The sequence below is a fragment of the Desmodus rotundus genome, chromosome 10 (genome assembly GCF_022682495.2).
Source record: "Desmodus rotundus isolate HL8 chromosome 10, HLdesRot8A.1, whole genome shotgun sequence".
Classification (NCBI taxonomy): domain Eukaryota; kingdom Metazoa; phylum Chordata; class Mammalia; order Chiroptera; family Phyllostomidae; genus Desmodus; species Desmodus rotundus.
Genome location: NC_071396.1, coordinates 86,914,518 through 86,929,498, shown reverse-complemented (window position 1 = coordinate 86,929,498; position 14,981 = coordinate 86,914,518). Strand labels below are relative to the sequence as shown.

Genomic DNA, 14,981 nt, shown 5'->3' with positions numbered 1-14,981 from the left:
AGTCACCATGTCTAGCTCACACTCAAGGGGCATGGGAACTAAGCTCTACTTCCTGGAGGGACAAGTATTTAGTCATATTATTTAGAATTCTTCTGAAGGAAGATCGGTCCCTTCTCATTCATTCATTCAATCATTCATTCATTCATTCATTCATATCAGTATGGACTTATCTGCACGTATTTTATACTTTGGGTTGTAATCCAGTACCACATTATTTATTTTGTAACTCAAAGTGTTCTATCTTTGGCCATTAGAAGGTCTTTTAGGTTGACTTTTGTGTCCCTATGACATTTCCTCATCCTTTTGATTGTTGAGAATTTCCTCGCTTTCTGGATCCAGGCTCATTTTTCATTCTCTTTGCCCCATCCCTATAATTAGCCATTTCTCTAAGGAGTCCTGGTTTCTTTTTATTGGAGGATAGTATTTAGAAACCAAGTCCTGGGTGCTGGGTGTGCTCATTGCTACTGGTTGTCACTGTTGCTGGGCCCTCTCAGCAGGCATAGCTAGGGAATGTACATGATGTATATTAACCCATACCTGTATTTATTTGTGTATATATCCATCTGTGTGCGTATATACACACAAACACGGGCTATGGACTGAATTGTGTCCTCCAAAATTCATATGAGATTTTGAAGCTCTAGCCCCCAAGGGATGGTATTCTTATTAGGAGATGGGGCCTTTGGGAGGTAATTAGGTTTACATGAGATTATGGGAGTGGGGCCCTTATGCTGAGATTAGCGCTGGTATAAGAAACACCAAAGAGCTTATCTGCTCTCTCTCTCTCTCTCTCTCCCCAATGTGAGAGGGTGGCCATCTGCAGGCCAGGAGAGAGTTCTCACCCAAACCCAAACATGCTGATCCCTAAACTCACACTTCCAGCCTCCAGAACTGTGAGAAAATGAATTTCTGTTGTTTAAGCCACCCAGGCTTTGGTATTTGGTTACAGCAGCCTGAGCAGACTAAGATAATACATAAACATGAGTACACACTAATGTCTCTGACTCAATCTAGTACTACAGCATTCATTCTAGCCTTATGCCCTTATTTATCTTTAATTCTCTTCAGTCTCTTTTAAACTGACAGACTGTAGGTATCTAGCATTAGTAGCTATCATGGGGCTGGAAATACATCTTACTGAAATAGACATTTAATATGGATAAGGATTTGCCTTCTGTGTACATAATGCTTCTTCCAAAATTACCATCGTGGACCTACAGAATGCCTTATCCATCATCATGGGATTTTATGCAGCACTGTTTGTGATCAAGAAACTTAGTTCACAAAAAAAATAAGTATGGCAATGGGCCATGGTCATGGAATTCACCAGTCTTACCACCCACCCCCCATCATCAGCTATCTTGACAGAACAGCAAAATGGCCTTTGAAGACCCAGCTAGAGCGCCAGCTAGGTGGCAGTACCTTGTGGGATCAAGGAATGCTCCCAGTCAGTATCTACTATGGGCTGCTGTTTCTCCCACAGCCAGGATTCACAGGTTCAATGAAGAAAGGATGGAAATGGGGGTGGCTCCACTATTACCCCAAATGACCCAATAGCAACATTTTTGGCTTCCCTTCCCCATGACCTTAGGGTCTGTTTGGTCTAGAGGTCTTCATTACAAAGGGAGGAATGCATTCATTAGGAGTTACAATGATTCCACTGAACTGAAAGTTGACACTGCCACCTGGCCACTTTGTGCTCCTGTGCCTCTTAATTAACAGGCAGAGAAGTGGGTCACTGTACAGGCCAGGCCTGGGGGGGGGGGTGGGTTGATCATAATTACCAAAAGGGAAATGGGTTGCTACTACACAATGGAGGTAAGTAAGGGTATGTCTGGAATACAGGAGATCCCTTAGGGTGTCTCTTAGTACTAATCTGTCCTACGATTAGTGAGTGGAAGGTACAACAATCCAATTCAGGTATGACTGCTAATGCTCCATCCAGGCTCTTCAGGAATTAAAGTTTGGGTCCCCCCACCAGACCAAGAGCAATGACCAGCTTAAGTGGTTGCTGGCAGCAAAGTGTAGTGAAATAGGTGGTGGAAGAAAGTAGTTAGAAATACCAACTACAGCCATGTGGCCAGTTGCAGAGATGAAGACTATAACAATTACGAGTATTTTCCTTACTTTGTTACAGATATGTCTGCATATGTATATTAACCAAATATTTTTGGATTTTTCCTTCTCTTATCCCTTTATCACCCAACATAAGATGCATTAATAACAATTACCTTTATATCACAACATTGAAATCATAGGACACCAAAGAGAAGAGTGACCCAGGAATCATTGCTGTAACTCCTGATCACCCAAGGACTTCACATTCTCTTCTGGGGAATGGGTTAGCACATGTCAGATGTGTGTGGGGTAAGTTGTATTACTGTAGGTGGGAGTGTGCCTGTTTTATTATCTTTATTTGAAGGTTAAGTATGGTTTAAGGAGATGTGTGTATGGGTGCTAAGTTGACAAGGGGTGAGTTGTAACGGTCTTTTTGATACGTCAGTTTGGCTGGGCTACAGTCCCAAAAAACCAAACTCTAATCTAGGTGATTTTGCAGGTGTGATTAAAATCCATAAAACCTTAGGTAATCTTGGTGGGACTGATTTAACGTCTTGAAAAGTCTTTAAAGGAGAGCTCAGGCCCCCCTGAAAAGGAAATCCCCCTGTGGACAGCAGCTTCAGCCTGCACCTGAGATTTCTAGCCTGTTCTTCCTGACGTCCTGCTTTATCAGCTTCATATTTGCCTAGCCTAAGCCAATTCCTTGCAATGTGTCTCAGAATATATATCTCCTACTGGTTCTGTTCTCTGGTTGACCCTGACTAATACAATCCTTCACCATGCCACATCATATAACAAAGAAATGTTCTTTTTCCATCAAATAGCCCAGGGCTCAGATTCAAGGTTAAAGGATTAAGGTTTGCATACACTGCTTACCAAAGAAGAAAATGCCAACTAGCAAAAGCAGCACAAAAATCAGTCCTCTGCACCATAGGAGCAATATGAAAAACAAATGAGTTGAGCTCAGTATAAAACTTTCTCTGTAGGATTATCAAAAATTAGTGCTGTTTCATATGTATTATGCAGTTCTTCTGAGACAGGCATCCACCCACAACAAACCATCATGGGCTAATCAGGATCACAGCCACATCCTCAGACACTTTATGATCAAAATTTATGCTCGGAAACACAGTCATTATTTCTTTTCATTTTATCTTCAAACAAACCTCCAGGTACCTTATCTACCCAGGAAGTTCCTACATACATACTACTCCAAATAAAATAAAGCAGGTGTTTTTTAAACTTCTATGTTTTTATGTGTTTGTCTTGTGTGTATTCAATTATCCTGAATCCAAAAATAATTTTTTTAAGTATGTTCAGGCAGTTCATTGGGCTTTCAGAAAAGCCCATTGAAGCTATTGCTAATTAAAAATAAAAACCTTTAAAGCATCTAAAAATTTGATGTCCTTTCAGAGAGAACCCTTGGGGTATCTGACAACAAGGATAAATAAATTACATAATTAAATTAATAACCACTAGTCCTAATCATGCTCTTTCCACTCTTCTCCATGTAAAAGCCTTATATGATATTTTACCAAAATATCAAAATGTGATATTGATATGTGATTTTGGCTTCCATCCATTTTGTCTTAGCTCTCACTCCCTTTTCCCACTACAAAACAATATTTAGATGTATAAATAAAACACAGCCATGTTTATACATTCCTTTTATCGAAATATCTTATGTGGTTTTAGAAAAAAAGAAAAGAATCAAGACCTGGATATATTTTATCAATTAGGCCATAATATCCAGAAACAGTCCATGGAATTTTACCAAAGATGAGATATGACAACTAAATCCACAGTTGTAGGCAGGCCTCAGACTAATCCCTATTTATTGGGACTTGCCAAAAATGCTAAAAAATAAATGATACTTTTTAATTAGCTGCTACCTCCAAGACTGCTGTTCTTCTCTGTCTCCTGGGAAACAGTGTTCACTCTCCAAGATGCCACCTCTGCTCCATACTGTGAGGGGAGCCCATGTGTTACAGATTGGAACAGGACAGGCAGTCAATGTCCACAAAGAAATCAAACTGTTCTCCTCCCAAATGCATCTGGGAATGAGGTTATCAAAGCAAACTGACTCAAGTGGCAATGAAACTTCCAATTCCCCAATCTCACTAGCATTGTTGGCTGGGAAGAAAATTACTTTCACAAAGATTTGTGTCAGTATATAAGAATGAAGGGTAGAAATCACCACTATTCAATCCATTTGTGTACAGCAGATAAAGCATCAATCTTTATACCATTTATTGTCCAACTCCTAGTATTTAGCCAGGGATAGCACCAACATTCTTCAGGAAATTTCTCTAATTTCTACAGATGATGCTGTCTGCCCCCTAGCTCCATAAATATGCATACATATCAGACCCTGGGAAAATGCTACGCAGCCAAACAATTTAACATACTGAAAATCTATGAATTGACATCTTAGAAAATATTCATCTCACAAATTCATTATGTATTGAGATGACAGATGTGATTGAAAAATTATCCAGAGCCAAAAACATGTAGATATTACACACGAAGAAGCTAATTCTAAGGATATCATAAGGGAGCAGTAGGTTTGTCTTTTCCTACCTGAGTGCTATCAACTGGCAAAGTTCAGCCTGTGTAGATAATAATTTGGAAGAACCCTAAGCAATTTTATGTTTCAGTGTATTAGCTATCATTTGAAAACAAGTGTATGTGGCAGGGTAGAGTAGGGAGGTGCCCCAATATAGAATGTAAGAATGAAGCTTTGATCTTAAAAACTGTGTAATGCAAGTTAAGCCACAGACAAAATTGGCACCAGACTGGTGATGTACTAACCAAGTTTTAAAAAGCAATTCCCAACTAGAGAAAAGATGTAGGGTGAAAACAGGCAAAGCTTTGTCCCATTTCTTTTGTTCTTAGTTTAATTTATTCTGAATACTGAACAACATTAAAAATAGAGGACAATTTTTTAAGTTTTAGTGAGGTAAATTTATATACCATAAAAGTTGCCATTTAAAGTGATTCTTAGTAAGTTTAGAGTTGTGCAACTATAACCACAATCTAAGTTGAGAATAGTTCCAACACTCCAAAAACAAATCTCATGCTTACTTGCAGTTGCTCCCCATTCCCACCGTCTGCACTGGGCAATCACAAACTTCTGTCCTTTATCTATAGATTTGCCTATTCTGGATATTTCATATATATGGAAAGGTAAACTTCGTGGTCTTTTGTGATAATCTTCCAGTTAGCATATTTTCAGGATCATCCGTGTTGTAGCAAGTATGAGCACTTTGTTCCTTTTTATTGCCAAATAGCCCATTGTATGGATATACTATATTTTGTTTATCCGTTTGCTAGGTGCTGGATGTGTGGCTCGTTTCCACTTTTTGGGTATCGTAAATAATACTGCTGTGAGCGTCCACACAGAACTCTTTGTGTGGAGGTATGTTACCTGGGAATGGACCTGCTGGGTCGTATGGTAATTCTATGTTTAAGTAATGAGTCTTACATTTATCAAAAAGCAAAGGATTTAAAAGTACTGAAATGTGGTTTTAGGAGAAAGTAGTGAAGAGTTTGAGAGGATAAGAAGATCACTGCCCCATCTCTCAAAAATTCTGTTATTGAAGCTATGTAATATTCAATTATAGCAAACATTTTTCTCATTTTACTTAAGTTATATTTATATGTGATGTCTCTGAGCCCAACATTACGATTTCACTGATGATTTCCAGCATGTCTAAGGTAGACAACAGTGATTCCCGACCCACGTTAGTCATTCATGTTGTTACAGAATTTTGAAAGAGCCCTGGCTAGTGAGGCTCAGTGGACTGAGTGCTGGCCTGCGAACCAAACAGTTGCTGGTTCGATTGCCAGTCAGGTCACATGCCAGGTTTGCGGACCAGGTCCCTGGTGGAGGGCGTGGGGAGGCAACGACACGTTGATGTTTCTCTCCCTCTGTTTCTCTCACCCTTCTCCTCTGTCTAAAAATAAATAAATAAAATCTTTTAAAAAATTTTAAAAAAGAATTCTGAAAGAGAAATTGGAAAAATACTCTCTTTTTGCAAGAGCAATTCCTTAGGCCAAAGGTACCTATTTGTTACACAGAGAAAGGAAATAAAAGAGAAATTAGAAGGAAGGGAGAGACAATCAGAAGGGGAGTTGCTGTGCCAATTATCAATGATAATTAAAAATAACTGTAAAATGATACTCGAAAATTGACCACAAAAGTAGCTTTAGCAACTTGCATTCCCATCAGCAGCATATGAAAGCAAAGTACCTGTTTCTCCACACTCTTGTTCACCTGTAATCTTACTAAACTTTTCAATTCTGCCAATTGATTTAAAAATGTTATCTTTTTGTTGTTTTTAATTTCCACTTTTCCAAGATTAGTTGTAAGAAGATTTCATATCTATATTGGCTGTTAGGGTTACTCTGCCAAGAGTTGCCTATCTGAGGGAGTTTATCAGTTTGAGGGAATTTCTATACTATGAATGTAATACTTCTTATTGATCATCTTTGATAACTTATCTTACCTCCCCTGAGGCCATTCCGAGCACACGCATCCTCTTCCTAGATGTTATTGTCACCTTTCTTAGCTGCTGATCTCCCTTCATACTTCACTGAGAGGACTTGAGATTTTAAAAAATCCATTCCACAAATATTTTATGAGCACCTACTATATACTGAAGACACAATCTTCATCACATATAGATATTATAACATATCATATGTGACAAGACAGTTACGACCCTTGCACTCACGAAGCTTACAGCTGGGCAGTGGCGTGTGAGACTTCAGAGTACTCAAACAGGGAACAATGGAGACACATGCTTTAGGGGGATCAGAAAAGTACCTTCTTGGCAGATGATACTTAAGCGCTCGTCTATAGAAGTTAATACTAGGAAGGACAGGATTAAAGCTGTTAAAGGCAGCTACAGGTATGATGCAGCATATACTAGAAAATGAAGTACAACCAAGGCCAATGAAGTTGGAACATAGGAGGCAAGGAAAAAAGTGCAAAGTCAAGAGAAGACAACATAAAGGCCATGGTAAAACATTTAAATTTTAAGTAAAATATTAAGGAAACATCACTAGATGTTTAGAAGGACAGTGGTGTGATGTAAGAAGCAGCCAGATTTCATGTGGAATGCTCTATGACAGTCAAGAAGTTCAGGTGTTATTCTATGGTCACTGAGGAGTCTCTGAAGAGTTTTTGGCAAGGAAGTAAGGAGGCTGCTATTTTTGAATGATCTTTCCAATTGTTGTGGGAAATGAATTTTAGGGGGTTAAGAACAGAAATGGAGAAAGTAGACCACTTCGGAAACCTTTGCCGAAGCCCAGGTTTAGATTATGGTGGGAGCAGTGCATTCATTTCGGCGATGGAATAGAACCAAAAGGACGGTGGTCATGAGACTGTTTGGTGGAAGAAAGGAGAGAAATTAAGGACATTGTTTTGACTTGAGTGGCTAGTATTGAGATGAAGGCTGGGATGGAGTGAACGTGGACTGGATGGTGGAAAGAGGGAACAAGATTTGTTTTAGCTTTGTTATCTGCGAGATGTCTGTGAGACAGTCTAGAGGGAGTCTAGTGGGAGACAAGATCCATGGGTTTAATGACTGGAAGAAAGGTCAGGTCTACAGGGAAAAACTGGAGAGTCATTAGAATACGGATGATATTTAAAGCCAAGGGCCTTGATAAGGTCACACAGGGAGAACGTGTAGATGGAAGAAAGTAGGGATGGGCCCAGGTACAAGTAAAGAGAAGCCAGCAGAAATAACTGAGACTTTGACAAGCGATTCTTTTCTAGAACTGTGCTCCATCAATTATTCGCTTTCTGCAATCTCTTCTTTCACTAGCCACTTCTCCAAGATTACAAATATATATAGGGCATGCCTATCTTTAAAATTATACTCCATCAACAACATTTCTTTCCAAGGCGTCATTCTGTTTTTCCTCATTTGTTTCTGTGCCATTGCACCAGCCTGCTTCTTTGTCATCTTTTCACACTGACACTCCTATTCTTTCAGATCCCTACAGGTAGGCATTTTCCAAGGTTTTGTTTATATTTCTCTAAACTTCTTCTCAGAAATTAATATTCACTCTCACAGGTGCAGCACCAATGCAGATGACTTCCAAATCTAAATTTCTAACTTTGATTTCTCTTAGGACATTTAGATCCCAAATTCTACTTATATACTACATAGCTTTGTCTAGAAATCCAACCTGTTTCATAATCACAAACTGTTAAGAGATGGAAGAAACTCTTAGTAAAAATCCATTTTAACTCTCTCATTCACAAACAAGGAGACTGAGGCACATAGCATTATATTTAATGCCACGTTGGCTCATTATTGAAAGACTACAACCTGGCCCTTTTGATCTTTATTCCAATAATAAAAATCAAATCAATCACCTTCATCACAAAATCATTTTTTTCTCTTTTTTATTCTGCCAATCACAAAGGTCCAAAATCTTTGGCCTGATATTTAAACCCTTTTATAATCTACCCTAATTTACTAGTTTAATCTTTAGTTTCATTTTCTCTTACTCTCCTGATCAAACTAAAGCATACTCACTGCTGTGCCCCACATGTACCGTGTGATTTCCTTCCTTTGCTTCAACTCTTTCCAGGTCTTCTCCCACCAGACACATACACACGGGCACACAGACACTCCCAACACACCAAAATTCTAGGGCTTATCTCAAATATTACCTCTTTCACAAACATTTTCTTAGTGTATGTGCTTTGCTTTTATAGCCCTTATATTCTATATAGACAACAAATATTTATATACTTGCCTTACTCTTCTGTCAGAATTCTTGAGGATAGGGGCTTTCTACCTCCCCTGTAGTACTTATAAGCCAGGGTTTTTTTTTTTTTTCTTCTTTTCTCTTTATAAAGGTCATTTTTGCATAGCCAACAAACAAACAATTTAACTAACTAAAAAACAAACCAGAGAGCCTATAAGGAATCAGAGTTGCTTGTGACTTTCTAAGTCATTACCATCTCTCATGTGATAATTACCTTCCAATGGTTTGGCTCAGCTGTGCCCTACTATTTGCTCTTATTTGTCATTAAGGCCTCACATATTATTCATTCTCATTCCACAGCTTTTATGCAGGAAGGCAGCAATGTAAGCTCCCTTGCCTGTGATTCTTCCCACAGATAATAGAAAATAAATTGCAATTAGATTTTGGTAATTGTATATAATTAACTCAAAATGAGCTGTTAATTATAAAAAATATGTTTTTTACTTCCTCATTATCTCATTTATTTTAGTTCCAAATTCTTAATGCCTCACTTGAGTAAGCTTAATATTTTAAATACACACAGTATTTTTAATACTAAGACAATTTAGATTTCCAAATAAACAAAATTCAGCTTAAAATTAATTTTTATTTAGGGAGTTCTGGCAAATAACTGTCACACTTCTTCAAATTCTTATAATGTAGATTAACATTTTAAAAGGCCTTTATCAAAGGTATATTAGATAAGATTTTTTGAAAGCAGTTCATAGTTTCACCTCATTGTTGTCATAATTATTTGAATGTAGGACATGCATGCCCAAATGTATGTACTTGAACTTTTAAAGCACGTCCATCTCTTAGACTGAAACACCAGCTTCCAAAGCATTCCCTACACTTACCTGAACAGCAATAATGAAAACTTTCACGAATTGCAAGTGGGAGTATGAATTGCTACAACTTGTTGGGACAAAATTGACACAGACTATTGTAGTTCATAATTATAAAGTATACTGAACTATACTTACGTAAAAATAGCAATTTCATTTTGGGGAATTCACCGTAATAAAACCGAAGTGCCAGAACACAAGAACAAGTAGTCACAGTCGTTCGCACACTGTGTGTAGTGATAAAGAACTTGAAACAACCTGAATATCTAATAATGAAAAAAGTAATAGCCCAAAATTCTTCAAATTTCATGGAAAAAAAGAATTATTAAACACAGCTTTAGAGTATAAATAGATTTAACTTCTATGGAAAGCAACTTATTAATGTGAATCAAGGATCTTAAAGGATTCATATATTTGAGATAGCAGTCTACTTAGAGGCATCTATACCAAGGAAATAGGTAGAAATAAAATAAATAATTTACAGAAAAGGTCCTCAAGGTGTAATTTATAAGAGCAAAACCCCGTATTATCTAACATCAGGCTTATAGATAAATACTGAATAATAGATGTCACACAATAAACATTTGTTGAGTGAATTACTATGTTTTCATAAAAATATAATGACATCAGAAAAAAATGATATAGAGAAAAAAGCAAAAAATAAAATTCTTTATAAGCATAATCCCTATTACTCAATATATAATTATAAAAGAAAGATAAAAAGGGCTCAAAATTGCCTCTGAATGGTAGGAATATGAATAATTTTTATTTTTCTCTTTACACTTTTCTTTATTTCAAAATTTTATAATGAGAATGTGTTTATTCATATGATCAGAAAACTGGATTCACCAATAAGGAGCTATAACTATATACCAAACATATCCTTAATAGCTGAATTCTATATAATCTTGCCTTGACCCACTACTCAAGTTTACCTTGGTCTAGAGTCACTCCCATTTGTAACCAGGTTGAGTTCCCGGGGCTTAGCAAGTTCTTTATCAGCAACCAGTTGTTTTGACTTAAATGCAGCTTGAGTTCTCAACCTGTAAAAATAAATTTAGAGAATGTCTAATCCTATTGAACCTAAGAAACTGAATGGCATTCCTTGAAAGACCATGTTCTAGCCATATTATCCAGCAATTATTTTCAAATTAGCACTTATAAGTATGACCCATGGATGTGAACTATAGGGGGGGAATGTGGGAGGGAGGAGGTGTGCAGGATGGAGTGGAGTGAAGGGGGGGGGAAATGGGACAACTGTAGGAGCATAATCAATAAAATATATTAAAAAATTTTTACAGTGTACAGTGTACAGTGCAGGTACGCTGGATGAAGGGGTGATTACGCCCTGAGTGGGAATGAGTGAGACGGCAAGAGATTTCAACACGCTAAACAGTGCACAATTTACGAATCGTTTATTTCTGAAATCTTCCATTTCTTATTTTTGGTCTTGGAATATACTTTTTAAAAAGACATGACACTTTACTGTTTTAAATACGATTGTGTCTGATTTATTGCTAATTTTGCTTGAATAAATTAAGATAGCAAATTTTATGACTGTAAAACTATGCTGACCTATATAATATTAAAATAGCAATATAGCTTTTGCAACACTGTTCTTATGGAAGAATTATTGAGGAAAGGACAGTTTAAATGTGAATAAGTTTATAAGAACTGGTTATTGAACAGGAAAAGGCTGAATTTAGAAGGCTCCCATCATTTATTATATTTTATACTATATTTTATACTATAGTGAATAGACATAAATATGGAATGATGACAACTAATCATACTTCTTTACAATTGGATTCCACACCCTGAAGCCTTAAGCTTTTACTTAACACCTAACGTTATCCACAATGACATCAAACAGCAAAGGGTTCTGTGTAATGGTAATATCATTTAAAAATACTGTCTTTGGAATCCAGCAAAAACTACACTGAACCGCTCAGAAGTAGATGTTCTAAGCTAACATTTTGGAGGACAAGATAATCTTTCAAGTCTTCCAAAGACGACAGTGGAATTTACTTAGTAATCATAGTTTGTACGCATCCTGAGAAAGCCAAAATCCCGAGGAACCTCTTCTCCTACACCTTTGTTACAGTAACACAGCAGTCACTGTATCCTGTGTTCTCCCAGCTACAGGCACTGCCAAAAGAAAGGTAGCACTCACCAATTGTAATCTAGTCGGGACTGATGAAGCTGCTGCTGTTTTAGGAGAAGCTTTGTCTCCTGCTGGGCCAGCAGATGCTGAAGGCGTTCCTTTTCAACTTCCAGCTCCATTTTCTGAAGCATAAGTTGCTGCCTTCTGTCTTCTGAGAGTTGCTTTTTGAAATCAGTTTCACTGGGTTGCAATAGCCCTTGGCCATGCATCAGAGATGCCCAGGAAAGCCCACAGTAATGGCACGATTCTGGCTGTGTCTTGGAATACTGAGGGGCCATGACCGTAGGATGGCTCACATGGACGTGATGTGCATTTTCAGAAAGCCTATGCCCACAACACAGTCTAGACGGAGTAGGCTTAACATGTTGGCATTCCTGCAATTCCTCTGATGGAACTTTCTCTGTAGGGACTGTACCTGCTAGTTTTTTCCCTGGGGATCCGTAATCACATGTTCTGGTCTCTGATGGTACCCTGTCTAGGACCTCTTTGGGACAATGAAGGGCTGCTGGTTTCAGAGAATTATTCCGGAACTCCACAGGGAATTCTAGAGCTGAGTCCTGGTTTGCAGGCTTAGGCCTTTGCTTAGTTTGATAGTAGGTCTGTGGTTTGGCTACACTCAAGTAGGAACCATCCAGTTCCACAGACGAAGACTGAAGAGTGCTTTTCCTATTGAACACCTGAAAGAAACCACAAGATCACTTGTCAAATTGGAGCCCAGTGAAATGAGTCCTTTGTTTTGGCTTTTCAGAAATCAGTTATATATTTTCACCAAAACAAAGCTGTTTTGTCTTCTTAAATAAGAAATGCTCACATCTACACAGCCAAAGTGACATGTGCCACAAAGCTAAACCCATTTTCAAACAATTGAAGTTCGAGTAAATTCTTAAGGATGAGGAAAAAGAAAGTGTTGCTACTTGCCACTTAAGCAAGATTTCAGGAGTTGCAAATAATGAGGTTTACATAAAATCAACATTGAGAAGCGGCAAAAGTATTAAATGTTAGTATTTTAAAATGTTCAATTTTGAATACTAAGCCAAAAAATCCATTTAGCCACCTTAAATACTATTTGGAATACCCTGTGATTGGCCATTACACAGCATGAGATTTGATATAAAACCTTTCACCTAACACTGAATAGGATGTTACTACTAGAAATTTGATGAGTTTTTATAAATATTTTTACAGCATACAGATAAAACCAACACTTTCAACATAACATGATTCTAGTCAAAAGTGGTTATTTAAATACAAAACTATTTAATTTCAGCTATAAACATAAGTGATTTTTCAATTAAGCTGTTCAAGTGATTATAGTCTGATAAAACTGAGGCAGAAGGGAAGCAGCTGCAAATGACCTTGGACAGACCAACAGTGAGCTTTCCTAGTACATTAGCCTGAAGCTTGTTCTACTAGGGAGAACAAAACTTAGTGTAGGTCAGTAATTCTCAAACTTTAACATGTATCAATCACCTGGATGGCTTGTTAAATGTGAATCGTGGGCTCCATCCCCAGACCTTCCAATTCAGGAAGACTAGAGCAGAGCTGAGGAATCTGCATTTGCAATGAGTTACGTGGCGATGAAGCTGCTGCTACTCCAAGACCTCACTTTGAGAACCACCGGTCTGTATCGTGGGATATCTGGTTTCTTTGTCCCTCTCTAAGAACTGTTTTGATTAGATTAGGCTCACTCAGGTATCCTGGATAATTTCCTCATCTCAAGATCTTAAACATAGCCATGGCTGGTGTGGCTCAGTGGATTGAGTGGCAGCCTGGGAACTCAAAGATCTTAAACTTAATCACATCTGTAAGGTCTCTTTTTATACAAAGCACTTCATTACCATATGAAATGATATTCACAGGTTTAAGGAATTAGAACATGGACATATTTTGGGCGGGGCATTATTCAATCTACCACAACTGCTTTTTAAATAACGAATTCATAAACAGTTGCAATGTTCATCTATTCTAGAGACATGAAATAAATGAATAATTGAGATCCCTAGCAGAAGCGGGGGTGGGAATACCACCAATTTGTTTAGCAATAGTTGCAACTGAGGAACTGATTGATAAAATGTCAACTCACAGATATACAGCAATGCTCTTAGAATGATTCTTAAGATTTTGCATTTCTAAAGCAATTCTAAAGTTCTATTTAAATGAGAATGAGCCCCATCTGGGGAGAAGACTTGGTTGTCTTCAAAGAAGACATGCAATCCTGCCCACTGAGCAGATGCCACCCGCAGACTAGAAGCTACAGAAAAGGAGTGAGTCCTCAGGCAAAATTGATGACAAACTACCGCATAAAATAATTAACCCGACTTTGCACCTAAAGGGAAGCTCTAGTCTACATTAATCTTTCCAACTATGAACTTTGGTAGCACTTACTGTCAACACAAATATTTAACATTTATCACCTGTTACTTTGTATGGTAAACTATCTTTTTACAGAATTATTATATTTTAACAATGATATAATTTTTTTCTTGGTCTAGAAACTTAAACTATTTTACATTCTCATGTATTTTCTGAGACATGTATTATTAACATAACAATAGATAGCATGTATGTATTACTTTAGATTCTGATTTTTGTTCCTTAACATTATTTACATACATGCATTTTTAGGTAATGACAGTTGACACTTATTTTAATAGTATTGATTTAAATTATTCACAGATGTCAGGTATTCGGAATATTTCTACAATATTTTTCCATAGAGAACTTACGCCATGCTTTACTCAAAGAGAACACTGCTTTGCCAATTGGCTGATGTGTGACTGTGCATGTTGGTAGATTCCCATCCCCTCGGTGTGCCCACCCTGTATTATCTCCTCCCCCTGTGTGTGTGCGTGGGGCTTGTGAATATGATGAGATATCGGTCATGTGATTATGTTACATTATACGGCAAAAGGGACTTCTGAGATGTAACTAAGGCTCCTTAATCAGATGACTGTGAATAATAATAATAAAAAAAAGACTATCCTGTGTGGGCAAGACCTAATCATATAAACCCTTTTAAAGAGGGTCAGGTGCCCTCCCCGAGGTCAGAGATTCTTCCGCTGGCCTTGAAGAAGTAAGCTGCCATGTTGTGGGAGGGCCACTGGAGAGGGGTCGGGTGGCAATGGCCTCTGGAGCAGAAGGCAGTTCCC

General features: G+C 37.8%; 1 protein-coding gene across 4 annotated transcripts in view; it reads right to left on the bottom strand.

Moving 5' to 3' along the window:
* Positions 1–14,981, bottom strand: part of KIAA1328 (KIAA1328 ortholog) — a 223,217-nt gene that overhangs the window by 61,824 nt on the left and 146,412 nt on the right. For all 4 annotated transcript variants that reach the window (XM_053912879.1, XM_053912880.1, XM_045187934.2 and 1 more), the window contains 2 exons: positions 11,842–12,509; positions 10,604–10,711 (listed from right to left, as the gene is read on the bottom strand). In XM_053912879.1, the coding sequence (XP_053768854.1) occupies positions 10,604–10,711; positions 11,842–12,509 (776 nt within the window). The remainder of the gene's footprint in view (positions 1–10,603; positions 10,712–11,841; positions 12,510–14,981) is intronic.